Source organism: Papio anubis, chromosome 9 (genome assembly GCF_008728515.1).
Source record: "Papio anubis isolate 15944 chromosome 9, Panubis1.0, whole genome shotgun sequence".
Taxonomy (NCBI): domain Eukaryota; kingdom Metazoa; phylum Chordata; class Mammalia; order Primates; family Cercopithecidae; genus Papio; species Papio anubis.
The window spans coordinates 42,614,119-42,633,741 of record NC_044984.1 but is presented as its reverse complement, the minus strand read 5'-3'; the positions used below and the strand labels follow the sequence as shown (position 1 = coordinate 42,633,741).

At 48.4% G+C, this 19,623-nt stretch overlaps 1 protein-coding gene across 6 annotated transcripts in view; it reads left to right on the top strand.

The window, feature by feature from the left end:
- Positions 1 to 19,623, top strand: part of VDR (vitamin D receptor) — a 64,210-nt gene that overhangs the window by 11,932 nt on the left and 32,655 nt on the right. For 3 of the 6 annotated variants that reach the window (XM_003906266.2, XM_031650438.1, XM_003906268.3), the window contains 2 exons: positions 10,364 to 10,444; positions 14,048 to 14,195. In XM_003906266.2, coding sequence (XP_003906315.1) covers positions 10,426 to 10,444; positions 14,048 to 14,195 — 167 coding nt within the window. In that variant the 5' untranslated portion in view covers positions 10,364 to 10,425. Of the gene's footprint in view, positions 1 to 8,462; positions 8,588 to 10,363; positions 10,445 to 14,047; positions 14,196 to 19,623 lie in introns of those variants that run through there. The other 3 variants (XM_009180600.3, XM_031650436.1, XM_031650437.1) reach the window with 2 other exon arrangements.

The following is a 19,623-nucleotide window of genomic DNA, read 5'->3' as shown; positions in this document are numbered from 1 at the left end:
AAACAATGAGAGAGGCCCTGTTGTTATTTTCTTCACAACCCTCCAGGTGGATTCAGGTTGGAATGGGGATCTGAATGGGATCTGAAAGTCTTCAGTTTCAATAAATCATGGCAATAATTTAAAATTTCTGATATTCAAGACTCACTGGGTTTAACTTGAAGAAGCAAAGAAAAGAGTGGAATGTACTTCCTACAGGCCTTTGACATGAGCGTGGTCAGTTGGGGCATTTCTTCCTGGCACCCTCTCCCTCTCTCCAGCCATATTGAATGAGTTTCTCTGTCCCAAACACGTTCTTTCCCTTTCATTCTCAGCCTTTGCATGTGCAGTATCCTCTGCCTGGAGTGCTCCTTACGCCTCTTACGACTACCACATTAAACTCCTCTGCTCCTTCCTGTCTCCGTGGAGAGGTTGAGAGGGGACCGCCTCCAAAGAGCCTTCTCTTCTCTTCTCTCACTAAGATGAGGCAGAGGCTTTCGCATATGCTCCCTTTAGACCTGGCACTTACCTGGATTGTAGGACGTGTCATACTGAATTGGACGTTCCTGTTTGTCCCCCATCCCCACCCCCTAATCCACAGTAGACTGTAAGCTCCCAGAAGACAGGGTCTATGTCTTGCTCACCACTGCATCTCTCACTTCCAGTACAGGCCTTTCCGTGTGGCCGGCACTTAAACATAGGCAGCGTCCCCATCAGAGATAAGGCAGCAGAGGCCAGCACAGGCCAAGAAGAAATGCTGCCACATCCCATCCCTGGCCCTCCAGGGGTGTCCCCAAGAGGGACCCTACCCAGAAGGATGGCCAGAAGCCTGACCAAACCGCTCTGGAGAAGCTCTTTAGGGGGAGTCATTCAGATCAGAAATGGAGGAGCGGCCGATGTCACCTTGGGGTGCCTGCTGCTGCCCTTGAAAGTGAGTGGGAACTTCCCACATGGCCCAGGTCCCGAGAAGCTGCATGAACGCTGTACGGGGAAAGTATCCACCCCTCCCTAATAACCCAGAAGTTGGAGAGGATATGTTTGGGCAAATCAGCCCTGTACGGGACCGGAGCTGCCTGGTGGAGAGTTAACCCAGCCCTGCCCATCTCAGAGGACCCTGAGGATCCTTTCCTGATTCTGACACAGGCTTCAGAATCTATCCCAGGATAAGTGAATGGCCTTCCCAGGGCTTTAAGAGCTGGGGCAGCCAGGAGTCCAGGCCCACTGAGCCAGAGCCCACCCCATGTCTAGGTGAAGTGGAATGGTGGGGCCATTCTTCTGCCAGGGCTTCCACAGTTCTCACTGCCAGCTCCTGACTCCAGCCCCTCGGCACCCACCTCAGCCTTCTCCTGAGTTCTGCTTTCTGCTGCAGGTGGTGGTGGGTGGGAATGGGTGGTGGTAGTGCCGCTGCCCTGGTAACAGTCAGAGGGGCATCCTGTAGGTAGTCAAGCTTCAGGTCCCACTACAGTGATAACAGATGCAGGTACAGGACCAGCACTTGATAATGGGGGAGGTGGGGGATGGAGGTGACACTGGGTGAGAAGCGACAGGAAGGACGATGGGTATAAGGGTTGGTAATCAGTGACAACTTGGAAGCCACAGGCTTTATCTTTTACTTGGAGGAAAAGTCTAGATTTGTACCTCAGCTTCTCTGATTCCAAGAAGTTTTGGAAGAGTTTTAGAAGCCACAGACAGTGGGTGGGGTGGTCAGTTTTTTTCCCAGCTCAGCAAAATTGTGGCTTTCTGGGCAATGTTTGTTTGGGGTAGAGCTTTTGGGACTGAGAAGCAGGCATCCTGCCCTTCACAGCACCTCTATGGGGCCTGAAGATCTTCTCATTTTCCTGGATTCTCCAGTGATTATACTAAAGCCAGGTACAGTTCCAATAAAGTTAACATATAAAGCTTATGGTGTGCCAGGCACCCTTCTGAGGGCTACTCAGAGATCAGCTCATTTGATCCCACACAAGACCTGAGACTCGGGTATTATCATGTCCCTATTTGTAGATGAGGAGACAGGAATGGGCTCTGGGGGCATCTGAACAGTGGTCAGGTGGCCAGGGGCATAGGCTGGCCCAGGTGGCTGGACAAAGGCAAGGGGTCTGATCCCAAGGATCCCAAATATCTCAGAGCTGGTAGGACCTGGAGTTTGGATACTGACCTTTGACACAATGCAGGAAGAGTCTGAGTGATTCAGAGATCATGTTGGTCCCAGAAGGAAAATAAGGAGAATAAGCCTGGCCACCCTGGATAGGGGTAGGTGGTTGGGCCTCAAAGAGGTTTGCCTGAGCAAGAGTGGCTCAGACCTGGGCAGGCTACTGTCCCCAGGAGCACCCTCCCTGCCCGTCGGGTCCCTCTGCCCCTCCCTCCTGCACATGTCACACTGACCACATCTGTAGACATCTTGAGTTGTAGCTGCAGATGGGGACCAGTGGCTTCCATTTTCATTTTAGCCATTTTGTCTCCTGCACCCTCTCCCTTCATACAGTCTAGTCAGAATAGCACTTCTAGGGCACAGGTTCTCAGTCCAAGCTGTGGGAAAGCTCCCCTTATCCAAGAGAGTTTAAAAGTAGTGACTTGGGTTTTTGCGAGTGTTTTGTTTAGTAAGGGCTTGTGGGGAGGAACCATGCTAAGCCATAACCAATGAGGAGAAGCAAGACAGCCTGTCTGCCCCCAGGAGCCGGTCCTCTGCTCTTCTGCAGTCAGGTCACTGACTGGACGCTCTGGTCATTCCAGTGGAAGAAGAATGTAACCTGCATGGTAATGTGACAACTGTTTCCTCCCTGACCCCAAAGGAGCTGGCTCTAGAAGGTTGGGATCAGTCCTGAATATACTTTATGTGTTAGATTTACATATATATATATATAAAATACAAAACAATAACCCTTCCAGGGTTTCTCGTGGCAGTTGAAATAGTCCCACATGTGGTCATCAGAAAATAAGCCATTCCTCATACCAATATGGGGTAAGCTCCTTGACCTCTGAGGGGCAGGAGTGCTTCCTGCTGTGTGTTTTAGAATCCCTCCCTGCTCTGTTTCGTGGCAGTGAAATGCCTCGTGGCCCTGTCTAAGTGTGTCTTTCACGGATTTTTGAATCATGTTCTAGTTGCTTGGACCTGCCACATGGGCCCAGTGTTCATTTGAGCATAACTGTACTAAATCCTTTTTCCAGATCAGCATAATAAAGGAGTGATGTACAATTAAAAAAAAAAAAAAAAAGAGTGGTTCAGGCCGATGTGGACTCAGGCTGAGGGTCCCAGCATTAAGACAGATGCTTAGCCTGGAGGGACGCACGCAGCCACACTGGAAGCTGGGCTTGGGAATGGCTTGGAAGCAGCCCTCTTCTGCTGTCTTGAGTTGCTTTTTTGTTTTTGCTTTTATTTTTAGAGAAAATCCCATTGAGCCATCAGCTGCACTAACACTAGCAGTAGTTCGGGTCTCCCCAAAGAAGGGCTGGACCTATTCTCTCTCTTTGGGTCTGCCCAGTTTCTATTTCTTGGTCTTTAAGTCACTGAACAAATAGCCTCCTTGTCTCATCAACTTTTCCCTGTAGCAGATATCCTTGGGAAGTACTCCCATGCTAGTGTCCCAGGAAAATTCACTCAGAGTAGAGAAAGCTCAGGCCAGGCATATCCCACTTCCCTCTAAAGTACTCTCTGTCTTGAGTCCTTGTTCATGTCTCTGGCCATGGGAGCTGAAGCCAGGAGCTGGAGTTGGTCAGGGAGGAGCACGTAGGTGATCCTAGCGACTTTTTTGTTTCTCTGTGTTGATTGTAAGGATGTAGTCAGTGCTGGTGGTCCTGCTGCAGTCTGCATCAGGCCTCCTACAGGGAACTCTCAGCCCCAAAGGGAGAGTACACACCTGTTTCCATGGCCCATTCCTACCCCACACCACACTCTCGCCCTGAAGCTACTCAGGCAGGTGATTGGGGCTCCTGGACTAAGCCAGGCTGGAGATGAGAAAGTACACTTCCTTACTGTGTGGCCTTGGATATGTCACTTCCTCTCTGATTACCTCAGAGGAGACTGAGAAGAGACTGAGGCCATCAGAGAGGAAGTGACATGTCCAAGGCCACACAGTAAGGGAGTGTACTTCTCTTCTCTTGCTTTTATTGACTTTCTTAGAATTTTTTCTTTTTATTTGTAGTTGACACATAATAATTGTACATATGGAATACAGAGTGATATTTCAATATGGGTACACAATGTGCAGTGATCAAATCAGGGCAATTAGCTTATCTATTACCCCAAACATTTATCATTTCTTTGTGTTGTGAACATTCAAAATCCTCTGTCCTAGCTTTTGGGGAATATAAGGTAAGTTATAGTTAACCACAGTCACCCTGCAGTGTTGCAGAAAACCAGAATCTATTCTTCCTGTCCAGCTTTAATTTTGTATTTGTTAACCAACCTCTCCCCATTTTCCCCTCCATGCTACCCTTCCCAGCCTCTAAATACCCATGGTTCTACTTGTGTGGCCTCCATTTCTTCAGCTATAAAACCAGAGAGATTGGACTGTAGCTTCTAAATGGGCCAGTCCCCTATGCGTCACCGGCCACTCTCCAGCATAGCCTGCCTGTTACCTGGAGAGCAGTAATCAGCCCAGAAATCTTGTTGACAAAGCTGAGGGCAGAGTTTCCACTGGAAAAAAGCAGCTTGCGGGAAAAATTGTTGATAAGAAGTGGAAATCTATCTAAGTAAGCCGTGTATCTCCTGCCCCACTGCCTGAGGCCTCATGGGCTCCCTGCTCTGAGTCCTGCCACGCTCCAAGAAGCTGCTAGAGCTCCCCAGAGCGGCATTGGTGAATGAGTGTGTGTAGCCTGGTTTCCATGGAGTGACCCACGAGCCCTGTGATATGGTTTGGCTGTGTCCCCACCGAATCTCAACTTGAATTGTATCTCAGAATTCCCACGTGTTGTGGGAGGGACCCAGCAGGAGGTAATTAAATCATGGGGGCCCCTCTTCCCACGCTATTCTCGTGATAGTGAATAAACCTTACGAGATCTGATGGGTTTATCCGGGGTTTCCACTTTTGCTTCTTCCTCATTTTTCCCTTGCCACCGCCATGTAAGAAGTACCTTTCACCGTATTAATGAGGCCTTCCCAGCCATGTGGAACTATAATTCCATTTAAACCTCTTTTTCTTCCCAGTCCACATATGTCTTTATCAGCAGCTTGAAAATGGACTAATATATCCTGATACCGTAGGGGGTGTCAGTCCATGGCTTTTAGCAGATTCTCAAAGGTGATGCATAGTCCCAAAAGGGTTAATGAAGAACAAGCTTCAGGGGTAAACTCCTTCCTGCAACTCCGGTGTCATCAGCCACTGAATTTCCCATCATTCAGTCAGTCATGACTGGTGAGCCTCTTAAACGTTCTTAGAGGTGTTTAGAGCTGTGTTTCTGGGACCCAGCCTCCTCTGGAAAGAGCCAAGTGGCAGACAGAGGAGGCGGCAGCCCTGCTGGGAGCACATCCAGCACTCACGCTGCTCCACGGGCGCTTTCCGTGGAACAGACGCTGTTCTCTCCAGGTGCAGGCCACAAAGGCAGACGCTGTCTGTGCTACCACCTTACTCACTCTTCTTATGGGGATCATGATCAAACCTGGGAAGTTGACGGGGTCTAAATCAAAATTAAGTGTAACCCAGGCTATCTTCTGCAGCTTCTCCCCTGCAACCTCACTCAAGACATAAGCATTGTAGAGTGTTCTATTTTTATGATAATTTTCTGACTGATGGAAGTGAAGTGTCTTAGGGCTTAGTGCCTTAGAAAAGTCTAAGAGTCTTAGAAAAAGGGATCCTTTTTCTTTTTAATTTTTCTTTTCTTCTTCTTTTTTTTTTTTTTTTTTTTGAGATGGAGTTTCACTTTTGTCACCTAGGCTGGAGTGCAACGGTGCGATCTCGGCTCACTGCAACCTCTGCCTCCCTGGTTCAAGAGATTCTCCCGCCTCAGCCTCCTGAGTAGCTGGGATTACAGGCACACACCACCATCGCTGGCTAGTTTTTGTATTTTTTTTTTTTAGTAGAGATGGGGTTTTGCCATGTTAGCCAGGCTGGTCTCGAACTCCTGACCTCAAGAGATCCACCAGCCTGGGCCTCCCGAAGTGCTGGGATTACAGGCATGAGCCACCGCGCCTGGCCAGGGCTCATTTTGCTAATGTGCATATGGCACCATATGGTGACCCCCTAATCCCTCCTAGAGCTCCTGTGTGAATGGCCTAGTAGGTTTGTCTAACATGGCTGCAAAGAGCTGTCTAGGAGCAGCCATTGAAAGCTATGGGGGCTGTTCCATCTGTGCATGATACAGAGCTTTCTAAGCATAGAGTCATCCAAAGAGAGTGGATTGCCATGGGAGATCGTTCTCCACTAGGAAAATTATTCAAACGTGGGCTAGAAAGCCATTTGGCTAGAATATTATAGAAGAAATTTAAGATGATTGGACTAGGTGGTGCTGTTGCCTTCCAATCTTGAGATTTTCTGAGCTGAATGTTATCTATTGGGTTTTACTGTGGACATTGTGGTCTGTAGAAAATAATTCTAACTATTCTTACCCATGTTTAAAATGTGTGTGTATGAAGGAGCTGGGGAGACAGTCGGGGCAGGAAGTAGTTTGGATATGTTCTATTTACACAGTAAACCCTCTCCTCTCCCCCCTTATTATCACTCTGTTCCCTGTCAGCTTCTTCTGGGAGATACTGAGACTGTTCTGGACAAAGAAAATGGGTACATGTTGGGGATGGTGGAGAAGGAAGAGAGGGTATCACCTTAGCTGGCCATGATATTGCTGTGCCTGAGTTATGCACCAGGCAAAAAGAGATGACAAATAAAAAGTCAGGTAGGTCATGCAGTGCTCAGCACTCGATGGGGCAGAGTTTAAGGGATGATGAAATGAAAAATAGCAAGACAAGGGTGTGTGCGCACAAGTACATGTGCAGTTGTGGCTGGCGGACACACAGGTATATCTTCTCCTAGAAAAGCCCAACACGTGGTTGACTGTGTGTGTGGCAACTTTAGGAAGAAGAAGAATTGTCTCCCACTCTGTGGGGAAATAGCTTAGCTTTCCATTTCTTTCTAGAAGGAGTGGGAACTTTGAAACAATGTCAACAATTAGAAGGCCCAGTTTAGATCACCCCAGTCCCAAACTGGCAGAGAGAGAACCCCTCTCCTGGGGTTGATTAGGGGCCATATCTTTTGTGCCCTTCCTGCTCATTGGCATCTGAGGATGAGTGAGTCTCACTCACTGAGGCATGAATGTTGGGGTTCATCTGGCTAATGAGGGATTAGGGAGAAAGCTTCATCTCATTTAAGGCCTTCTTGCCTGGCGTGGCTTACACCTGTCACCCCAGCTACTGGAGAGTCTGAGGTGGAAGATTGCTTGAGCCTAGGAATTAGAGGCTGCAGTGAGCTGTGATTGTGCAACTGCACTCTAGCTTGGGTAACAGAGGAGACCTTGTCTCTTAAAAAGAAAAAAAAAAAAATAGTGCTTCTCATGATGGGAATTCCAGTCTTGGAGTTGCATGCTCTCAGAGCTAGAAAAGACATTAGTGGTCAGACTTCTTGTCCACTCCACGGTCCTTCTCAGAGTCACAGCTTTACCACCCTTAGGAGGGTCCAGTCAATGCGGTGTTAAACTGAGCCATGAGGGACTTTGATTTTTGCCTTCCCAGGGCTCTGCCCAGGACACCTGGCAGTCATCACCCTGCAAGACTGCCGTAGGCGAGACTGCCCTGGGGATGCCCATTTAACAGAAGCTGTCGTAAGATGGGGCCGCCTGTGGTGTGGGCTGACAGGCAGATGTGTAGGAGAGGCAATGGTTGTGGCTTCAGTGACTGGAAGGAAATATGTTATCTTCTCATTTCTTGCTAAGGCAAGGTCAGGCCTGGGGTCAGGGTCAGGCAGGGTTTTGATGTGGGATGCAGGCCCTGGAGGGATGGAAGCCAGGGGCTTTCTACACAGTCGAGCTCCTCCCGCTCTGCTTCTCTGAGGCTCAGTGCTGGGGGTTTCGTATTTCTAAAGCAGGGTCAGGAGAGGGTTGCTCTGGGGACGGTCCCAGCAAAAGCAGTGGGATGTTCTGTGTACTCAGAACATGAATTGCTGGTGGGGTGGGCGTGTGACGTGGCAGAGAGCAGGTATTAAGCAGTTTTTCCACCTGTCCTCTTTTCCACCTTGTGTCTTTGCCCCACTTTCCTATAGGTTTGCACTTGGACTCAGAGGCCGAATCTAGGATATCTCTCCTAAAAGGACCATCCAGTACTGGAAAGTCGACTGAGGAGGAGAGGCTCATCTATTGGATGGGATTTTCCCAGATGAGAGGGGCTGGGTGACAGAAAGTGGATGGATCCTGGCTGAGGCCTGCCGTCCCTTGGCCTGGGATCCTTGGAAGGACAAGAACCTAATCCCCGGGTTCTTCCCTCGTGACCTGGGGATTGTTCTCTGCATTGCTCCCGACTTAGTGGAAGTGAAAGGTGTCCAGGGCTTAGGGATGCAGAAATGACTCAGAGCTAAGCTACCTAGATTCAAATCCAGCTCCAAAGACGATCACCTTCCCTGCACCTCAGTTTCCACCCCTAACCTGGGCAGTAAAGTATCCACTGGAGGAGGCTGTTGTGAGAGTGAAGTAAGTGAGTATACAGAAAAGCCGTGGAGCAGGGCCCAGTGCGGAGCAGTAGGCATCTGCTCTGATGATTGTCATTGGAAAAGGACCCAGTTGGGCACTACAATCAGCCGTCCTTGTTTGGCCCCAGGCACCACCGCCTGCCTGGCTGTGGGACCCTGGGCAAGTCACTCAGAGTGCTCTGAACTTTGGCTTTGCTACCTGTAAAGTAGGACTGCTCTCTGCCTCACAGAACTGTTGTGAGGGCTAAATGAAACAATATTTGCAGAGCTTAGCAGGCCTGGCATGTAGTAAATACTCCAGAAACATTTTTTTAAGTTCCAGGATGGTGGTCTACCTGGATGTCACCTCTGATCTCTGAAAACCACAGGGATTGAGGATAGGAAAGCAGTGCTCCTTTCTGCGTCCACCTTGTCCCCACCTCACCTTCCTGCGCACCAGGAAAGGAGCCTGAGGAGTCAATAAGGCCAGAGGGGGAACCCCGCAGAGCGTGGTCAGCTGGGAAGGACTTGGGCAGTAGGAGCAGTGCAGGCAAAGGAGGGCCTGGCTCGGGAGTACGTGGCAGCACGCCTGTCCTCAGCAGACACCTCCCACTGCCTATGCCCCTGGTGGGGGCCAGCCCAGCTTAGGTTATCTCGGCTCATTGTCCACTGGTGTTTTCCTCGATGCTCCCTGGGAACTGGTAGTACTGGAAGGGGTGGCAAGTGGCCTCAGCCAGCTCACAGTTCTGGGACTGGGCCCAGGTCTTGAAAGCCCCTTGAGCTCTCCTCCTTCCCTGCTTAGGCTACTGGAAGACAGAGGTCTCCAAAGAAAAACAAAAGCTGGGGTCTAGACATACGCCATCTGGGGTCTGACTTAAAGGCCTTTGCCAGGGTCACCTTCTGTTGGCGTCAGAGAAGGAAACTCTGTGTGTGTGTGTGTGTGTGTGTGTCTGTCTGTCTGTCTGTCTGTCTGTCTACGTCTGCAGGTGGACAAGCAGGGCTGGGTGTGAGTGGAAGTGGAAAGGGTACAATTCTGCCCGTCCCTCGTTGCTGGCCCCCCCTGCCAGCTGCTCAGATCCAGAGTCTGGGCACCAGAGTCAGCCCTACTGCAGCTGGGGGTGTTGAGCGTGTCTGGGGAAGAGCTAAAAGTGGCAGAAAACATCCTGTTTGAAAGCAATACATTGCTGTATTTAACCCCTGCAGCACCTGCTCCGCCTACACCCAGTCTCCACAGACAGGAGATCTCAGACACCTGCCTTTGAAGCTGTCCCAAGAGGCCAAGGCTGTGGGCTGCCATCCAAACCCGCCCCATTCCCAGCTCCTGTGCGGCTCCTCCACTGCCCTGCCTCGGGCAGCTGTCTTCCCGCTCTTAGCAGTGGGCCACGTGGCCCAGTTGCTCTGCTTCCTGAGCTGCCTACAATCTGGAGATGGAGGGGGTAGTGTGGGTCTCCCTAAGGAAAGGCCCTTCTTCCCTCCTGACAGCCTGGGCTGTGAGAGGAGGAGGAGTGCCTAGGCGGGAGGTTGTTTCCTTCTGCCCGGGGCTGGTTGCCGCCACCCCTTCCCACGGCTCCTGCTACTCCCTGCCTCGAGGGAGGGCCATCCTGGCTGCTGCCCAGCCTCCACCCCCACACCCCTGCCAGCGATGACATGGCATGCCTGCCCCCAACAAGCCACTTCTGTTTGTAGTCCCTGATCTGGGGACTAAAGTCCCTGGAAAGATCCTCTCGTGCCCACTTCCTTAGAGACTGGTGAGGCGGTCCGTGCTCCGCTTTAGATAAAAGGTTTCCCCTTCTTCATTTCAGAAGGCTTTGGGTCTGAAGTATCTGTGAGACCTCATAGAAGAGCACCCCTGGGCTCCACTTACATGCCCTGTGCTCCTTCAGGTAGGTGTTTCCTCATCAGCCACAACTTCCCTGGCTTTCTGTTTTCAAGGGGCAAGGGTGGACCATAAGAAGGTGGTGGGCAGGGGAAGGAAGGGATACCACCCAGGATCTTGCAAGGTGGGTCCCGGACCAGCAGAGTCTGCAGCTGAGATGCATGAGTGTGTGGGGTGCGGGTGGGAGTTCAGAGAAAGGCTCAGGAGATGGGGCTTGCTGACTCCGGCTATGACCCTGGCTGGGCTCTCCTGTGCGTCTATTTCCTATTCAGCCCCATCTCCTCTTTCTCTTTCCTGCCTTCTGTAGTCTCTGCCTGTCATTCCTGGGACTTTCAGCTTTCAAGCCGCAGAGGCTTGGGCATCTTCTCCACATGTGGACTCTGGTCCTGGGCGCTGGCTTCTTGATAGCAGCAAATAACCTTAAGCAGGGTTGGGTCCTCTGTCAGCTCCCCTGAAATGGGCCTCTGGCTGCTCAATCCAGTCTTTCCAGCCTTCACCCCCAGCATGGAGACTTCCTGATGTCAGGGCAGCACCCCACCCCATTGCAGGACTGCCCTGTTGCTGTGCTGTGGTAGTATGTTGTTCCAACTCGCTTGTATCATAGCATGTGATGCTGAACATGTGTTGGACTGATTTAACAGATATTCCTTCCTACCCCCCATTTGATTTCTCTGTTTTCCACGAAATCCACCGGATACTTGGGAGCCTGGATGACCCAGACTCTGTAGCAACACCATGATGACTCGGAGCTGCAGCATCTCAGCTGACCCGGGGTTAAGCCACAAGCATCCTGGATGGTTTCCCCCTATTACTCCACAATGATATTGGGCCTCCGGGATGCTGGCAACATCTTGACTGTGTGCTATGTTCTAAACCCTGCAGGCGTCAGCTTGGACTTGGGATGGTCTTTGGGGACAATGTTGATAGACCCACAAGCACTTTTCTATTTCTAATTGTTTTTAAATTATGAAATGTTTATATATTCAGAAGGGCATGCAAACACAGATGTACAAAACATAGATGTAGTGTTTTGATAATAGTAATAATAAGAAGATACCATATGCTCACTACTCAAAGAAATAGAATATGGCTACTACATAACGCATACCCCTCCCCAATCTTATCTCTCCAAAGGTTTCTGTTAATCATTCCTTTGTTCTTTTTTTCTGAAATTTTCTTATAGGTTAAGGGGGTGCCTGTGCAGGTTTGTTACAAAGGTATATTGCATGATACTGAGATTTTGAGTATGAATGAATTGTCTCCCAGGTTGAGAGCATAGTACCCAATAGGTTGTTTTTCAGCCCCTGCCCCTGTCCACTTGTATTCCCAGTGTCCATTGTTCTCATCTTTATGTCCATATGTACATGATGTTTAGCTCCCACTTATAAGTGAGAACATGGGCTATTTGGTTTTCTGTTTCTGGCTTAGTTTCCTTAGGATAATGGTCTCCAGCTGTATCCATGTTGCTGCAAAGGACAAAGGACTCGATTTTGTTCTTTTTTATGGTTGCATAGCATTTCAGTGTGTGTGTGGGTATGTGTGTATACATGTATATGTGTGTGTATGTGTATATATACGCACATATATATACATATATTACATATACATATATATGTACATATACATATATACACACACACATATACACACACACACACACACACACATATATACTGCATTTTCTTTATCAGTCCAGAGTTGATGGGCACCTGGGTTGATTCCATGTCTTTGCTATCACTACAATGATCTTTGTTCTTTTTCTGAAAGTGCTTCTCTCTTTATATGTAGGTATATATTTATACTTGCTAAACTTTAATGTATATATACTTGCTAAACTGTATATAAAAGTATGTATTAATGTATATTTAATATGTACTTAATGTTTATATTATATATACATTAGAGTTTAACAAGTATAAGTCTAGCTGTGAATGAAATTAGCAATAGTGTCACTATTATTATTAGGATGGTTCAAAAGTAATTACGATCTTTGCCATTATTTTCAATGGCCAAAACCACAATTACTTTTGCACCAACCTGATACATTAAGGTTTCCAGAAAAAGAAAAGCTAAATGAGGTTAGGGAATCTCCGAGGTCTGTCTGTGACCGGGATTCCCTCTGTCCCTTTGGGACTGGCGATACTATATTCTTGCTTATCTGCACCACTTGTTTCCCTTGGTGTGAAGCTCTTTGGGGAATTTTTAGATAGTATTTGTTTTATTCATTTGTCAGTAGTAGTTTCTAGACATATCTTAAAGTCTGGGCTTCTCTGGGCCTCATTTGTAAAGGGGATGATGATAATAGCATCTACACCATGGAGTGGTATGAAGGTGAAATAAGACTTAATGAGCTTCGATATTCCACACCCTCGATCAGAGATCATGGGCCTAGTCATTGAAAAGTAGCTCAGAGCCTCCCAAGGGCCCCCAGAATCTGCCTCTGTCACCCAGGGGCAGGAGGAAATGGTACCCTGGGATGGAGTGGATTCTTGTTTCTTCTTTCCTGGCTTGCTTTCTTATTTTTCTTCTGACATGAAGGACCCTTTGCCTTGGGTCAAAGGGGTCACTGAAACCTGTAATGACCCTTTTGAGGATTCGGATAAAGTTGGGAGAACTGGGAGGCAGTGGGGTCTGAAAGCATTTTAGGGCAGTCTGAGGTATTCCAGAATCATCTCTGAGCCTAACAGTAGACAGGATTAGACGCAGCAGGCAAAGCCGAGGGCCCAGTTTTGGCTAATGAAAGAGTCACGCCAGCTGCTTCCTGAGAAGGCCCTCTCAAAGCTGTGGCCTTTTGTTTCTTCTGTCTCTTCTCCTTTTCCTCAAGTGTGAAATCCGTCTCTAGATGATAATGCCTATTTATAAAAACCATCTCTGAAAACACAGTTAATTGTATAGGACTCACATGACTCAGAAGAACATTCAAAATAATGTTTTAAGTATTATTGCCCAAAAAAGGGGGGATGTATCTTGAAATTTTGATCATCTTGGTACCAGAACAAAAGGGGCATAAGCCTATTAGCCCTGAGCTTTATGGTTGCAAGGAGCTGGGGCTGGAATGACCAGGGCACCTAAACCACCAAAATCACTCCTCACCCTCAAGAGGAGGAGGCCTAAGGGTTTCTCTTCACATGTAGGTGCTGAGGCTGAGGGAGGACTCTCGTTTTCCCTTGGAGAGGGCATTGGGCAGGATAGAAGCCCCCGACCTGGTTCAGGTCTGTGCCTGAGGCAGAGCTAGTGCCAGTAGTATGCATGGGTTCATTCATATGATCCTTGCACCCTGGAAGTAAAACACCTTTTCCAATGCAGACAGTGGGGGCATGCAGAGATGAACCACTAAACCCAAGTTAGCCTGACAGATGCAACATCTGAAACCAGGCAGCTGATTCCAAGCCATGCTCTGAGCCAGCTTTGTAGGGAGAATCATATATGAGGGCTCAAAAGGCACTGTGCTCAGGCCTGGGCCCTGGGGAGATGCCCACCCTGGCTGAGCTCCCTGGGGGTGGGAGATGGGGGCGGTGGGATGAGGCTAGGGGGTGGGTGGCACCAAGGATGCCAGCTGGCCCTGACACTGATTCTGGCTCTGACCGTGGCCTGCTTGCTGTTCTTACAGGGATGGAGGCAATGGCAGCCAGCACTTCCCTGCCTGACCCTGGAGACTTCGACCGGAATGTGCCCCGGATCTGTGGGGTGTGTGGAGATCGAGCCACGGGCTTTCACTTCAATGCTATGACCTGTGAAGGCTGCAAAGGCTTCTTCAGGTGAGGCTTCTTCCCAGGCTCTCCCCAAGGGAAAGGGAGGGAGAAGAAGCAAGGTGTTTCCATGAAGGGAGCCCTTGAATTTTTCACGTCTCCTTCCTTGTAATGTCCATGGAACATGCGGCGCTCACAGCCATAGGAGCAGGAAGGTCTTGGTGAGTGCTTTCTTCTTTTCCCTCCTCTCAGCTCCAGATGTGTCCCCTGACTCACTTGGAAGTTGCTTTCCTGAGGTTGCTGTGTGGGTCTCTGTCTTTCCATTACACCTGTGACCCACAGCCCCCTGCACCAACCCATGTGTCCGTCCTTCCAGAGTGAACCTCCTCCCTGTTGATGATCATAGCTTCCTCACTCAAGACACAGGCATGTCTTTGGCAAGAACATGGCTTCAGAGCTTGCCTTTCCATCCAATCCAAACTGTTCCTTGGAACATAGGAAATGGCACCTCTTGTCGGGTCATCATGATCTGTACCCGTGTCTTCACCCAAGGATTGTTTGTCCTGGTCTGAAAGTCAACCTTGGAACACCCAGGCAGTGTCAGGAATATACCTGCATTCCTGTATCAGGGCCAGTTTCTTTATCAACACACTCCCCTTACATGAGCCCAGGATTACAGGTGTGATAGGTGTGGGAAAAGCACTGGAGGTTCCCATCCAAAGCCAGGGTGGGAAGGTGGGAAAGGGGTGAATTGGAGCAGGAACTGGGAATCATGAGAAATTAGCGTTTGGCATGTATTGGAGAGACAGAGACAGTAGCCTGAAAGAAGGCAGCCAAAACAGAGCTTCTGTCTAGCAGTCTAGACTGGAGGTGACTATGGCAGGGCTCTAACCATCAAATGAGGAAAGCACAAATCAAGTCCAGAGGAGGATGCTGAGGTCGGCTTGGTTGTCTAAACTGGAGTGCTCTCCTCGCCTTGGGAGCACAGTGAATTCAAGTCCAGGTGCTTGTGTGGGACTCTTACTCAAGGACTTGGGGGCTCTCTGTCAACACAAGCTCCCAATTCACCTGCCCTCTGCCCCAGGAATCAGCAGGCCCAGAGTTTCATGGCCTTGAGCAATTGCTGGGCAGCGGGATTTCTGTGGGTGCTAATTGCCTGTTTGGCCTGGCACTAACTGCCCGCTTGGCTTCCTGGCAACCTACTCCCCAGCTCGGGGAACCAGACAAGCAGCATCGCTGGCTCTAAGTCCTGTTGCTACATTTGCCAATCCTCGGGCCAGAGGTCCACACATCCTGCAGGGTGGGCCTTCTAGAGCCCTGATTGTGTGTCCCAGGTGACACATGAACCCTTTTCTGCCAGGTCCTGGGACTTGGGGGGCTGCCTTGAGTGCTAAGGAAGGGGGAATCTAATGCACACCTCAGAGCCGGCTTACTACCATGAAACCTATCAGAAAGGCGTGGTCTGGGGTGCTGGCCATGGCAATAATTTTGGGGATATCCTTGCTCAAATGGATGTCCTTGACATCTCTAGGCTTTAATTAACTCAACTAATGTCATGCATGTATTGATATCCAGCCCCTCTGCTACATAGTGTTAATCTGAGGATTAATGAGATGACATGTAAAAAAGTGCTTTGAAAAACACTTTTTCAGTCTGATGAAAAAAGCTGAGATTTTTTAGCCTGATGGGCCACTACTACTGCCCTTCATGGAACCATGCTCTCATAAAATAAACAAAAGTCGCGCAGCCAGCCAGCAAGCCAGTCACTTTCCTCGTGTGTGTGTGTGTGTGTGTGTGTGTGTTTAATTTTTTTATAGTGATGGGGCCTCCCTATGTTGCCCAGGCTGGTCTCAAACTCCTGGGCCCAAACGATCCTTCCATCTTGGCCTCCCAAAGTTCTACGATTAATGGCATGAGCCACCATGTCTGGCCTTGTGTTTCTTTCACTCATTCCCTCACCAGACTTGAATCAGCATTTATGATCTGGCATTGGGCTAGGAGCTGTCAATATGGAGTTTCTCACCGAAAGTCATATCTTGTCAATCTGCAACCAAAACATTTGGTTATGGAGTCTCTACCCTCAAATCCACTCTCTCCTCCTAGGCCTCCTTCCCCCTGAGATCCAGTTCTAGGAAATGAGAATCTTAGATGGCAGCTGGTTGAGTGGTGACATATTGAATGCCAGTTCCTCACTGGAGTGGCTCTGACTGCTATGCATCTGTAGTTGCTTCCCTTGGACACACCACTAGGCTGGGAATCCTCAGGACAGGAATGTGTGAGGCATCTGGGTGGAGGGAGGACAGGTCCTGTCATGCCCCGGGCTGAGTGTGGAAGATGGCAGAATGAACAAGGATGGTATGTTTGTAGTCTGTGTCACCACAGACTGACAGAGTGACTGTGTTGCTTGTGGGCACATGATGCCACCTTAACCCACCATCAATCCACCTCCACAAGAGCCCTTAGAGTCTGTTGCTGGCTGTTGGTCACAACCACTGCCTGCAATACCTGGCACTATGGGCTGCAGACTGGTTTTGTCTTGTTACCCTGTCCTCAGTCTACCTTACTTAGATCTTTACTGTCCCTGTCTTGATGACTAAGTCAGGCTGCTACATTCTAAAGGGCCAACATGTCTGTCACTTGCTTGAGGATGTGGATGAAAGAGAATGAGTGGGGTTGTCTATGGATTGTCCAAGAGTAATGTTCAGAAACTTGAGGGAAGGTCACTGAAGCTGTCAAGAAAGACAGCTGCAAGGTTCTGAATTTTGTTTGATATGTAAATAAACACACGTGCACACACACACACACACACACACACGCAGACAGTCAATCTTCATTATTCATGGATTCTGTATTTGCAAATCTGCCCTCTTGCTAAAATTTACCGAAATCAATACTTGCAGCCCCTTTGTGGTCATTTGTGAACATGTGCAGAGCAGTGAAAAACTCGCGTGGCTTGGCACCTATCTTCCCAGCCAGGGTCTTCACAATCTATTTAGTGCTACTTTTTTTGCCTTTTTGTGATTTTTGTTGGTGACTTTGCTGTTTAAAACAGTTCCCAAGTGTAGTGCTGCACTGCTGTCTGGTGTTCCTAAGTGCAAGGCTGTGATGTGCCTTACAGGGAAACTAGGTGTGTTAGACAAGCTTCCTGCAGACAACATTGCTGCTGGCTGTTTGTTCAATGTTAACAAATCAACAGTATCTATTGAATAAGATGTCGTTAAACAGAAAACTCACATAAGACAAGGTGATGTGTTGATCAGTTGATGAAAATTTTGTGACCAGAGACTTGCAGAAACCTCACCCTGTGTTTCCCCCAAGAACAATGTTTCAATATTCACTAATCCAGTGTCCACAGTGACTTTATAGACCATTACTACCATGAATAATGAGAATCAGCTATACATACATCATTTCTCCTCTTCTTCCACCCTTGATGCCTGCTTCTCCTTCTTTGCTTCATCCAAATTTTATTTGGAAGTTTTCCATTTTGGTCTGGTCTACATAGTTGCTTGAGAACCCTGTGGTCGCTTACATCTGTTTGTGAAACTCTGATCCCAGGAAGCAAGGACAATATCAGTGGTCTGTACCTTCTCTATGGTGGGCGCTGCATCCTTGCATCCTTGGGAACACAGAGATGACAGCAACTAAGTCCTTGCTCTCAAGGAGCTTGCTTGGCCCTTTCCTGTTAATTATTGATAGACAGCATTGCTTGAATGTTGGGTCACCAGCTGTTTTCCAAGCCCTGGAAACCAGGAATTCAATCCCATTTGACCATCTAGTACTTGGTTTGGCTTCTAAGATAGTTAACTAAACTGCTCTAGGAGCTAGTTGTTATCATCAAAACTAGTCTAAGACTCATAATCTAGCTGAAGTGTGATGATGGTTAGAAGATTAGAGAGGGATCACACTTCTATTGATCTATGATCGGGCATTAGAGGCCATTGCTGGTCAATTCCTTCGGCCAGCTCTTTCATGTTGCTTGTGCTTCTTGATATTCTGGAATACAGGGACATCCTCAGAGAAAGATTATATTTCCAGTGTGAATATAAGGTTGGCACAGGCAGGCTTGTAGATGGCCAGACACCTCTTGGCTATATGTTAACAACTAAAGCATAAGTAAGAGCCAGAGGAGGAAAAACATTTGGAATAGGTCTATTCCAAATGATATATATAGTGGATAATCCATATATGTATATGCATGTGGATGAATATGGTCATGGATGGCTTTGTCCGGGATCTGATATAAAGGAAAGGTGTAATGGACAGAGAAGAAAATCAGAGGAACCCCTTTGATGAAGAGAATGAAGGTGGATGGTGAGGTTTAAGAGCTGATCCTGGAAGGCAGGATGAGAAACAGGTCATCGTTTGCCTGCTTATCTTGTCTTCTTCCTCCCTGTTGGGATGCTTTAATCAGGACGCTGTGCAGCTGTGTGCTACAAGCTACAAGCTAACAAAGACAGTACAGAGAAGTGCGTTTTCGCTTCCTAGCTCCATGAAGACTTTGTTAATTATGGGTCATGCAGAGTGCAGGGGGCAAAAGGTAGGCTGGCGAGGATCCAGGAACATGAGGAATGTTCTGGCATTCAGGAAGGTCACCCCACTGAAATTTGTGGCTCTTCTAGCAACCTGATGTGAAGGGAAGCAGAGAAATAGGGCAGATGTCCAGGAATTTAAAACCTAAACTGCTTAAAGGAGAGAAAATAGAGAAAAAAGGGAGGAACAGCCACACGGGATATTCTATGGGCACAAGTAAATGAGTGACCAAGAAGTCAGTGTTGCTGGAGAGACTTTGTCCAGGTCCAGTTTGGCAGCCAGCCTCCATTCACAGATGTTCATGGATGTGAATGAAAGAGAATGAGTGGGGTGATCTATGGATGGTCCAAGAGTAATGGTTCAGAAGCTTGGGTCGAGGAGGCCAGAATATTTGGAGAGGGAAGGTCACTGAAGCTATCAAGAAAGACAACTGCAAGGATAGGATTTAACATTACCTTTTTGTCATTCTTTTATTTCTTTTGAAATTCAGCAGTCTAATCAGGGCTCATTTGCATGACTTTGCACTCAGCACACACTTGAGATCTTCCCTGTGCTTGGGTTATACAGGGCCAGTGGAGAGCATGGTCAGATGTGACCCCACACTTCCAAAGCATCCTTCTAGAGACTGCTTGAATCCCTAGGGGGATTTGTCCTGGAGGAGTCCTTCAAACAGCCTCTACTTCATGCTCCTGGACTTTGGGAAAGCATGTTTTTGACTGCTGCTGTAGCTTGGATTGAGAGATGGTACATTCCTGATGAGGACCATAGTATATATGAAGATCAGTGTATTAGTCCATATTCACACTGCTATGTAGAACTACCCAAGACTGACTAATTTATAAAGAAAGAGGTTTAATTGACTTATGGTTCTGTATGGATGGGGAAGCCTCAGGAAACTTACAATCATGGTGGAAGGGAAAGGGGAAGCAAGGCCTGTCTTACATGGCAGCAGGAGAGAGAGAGA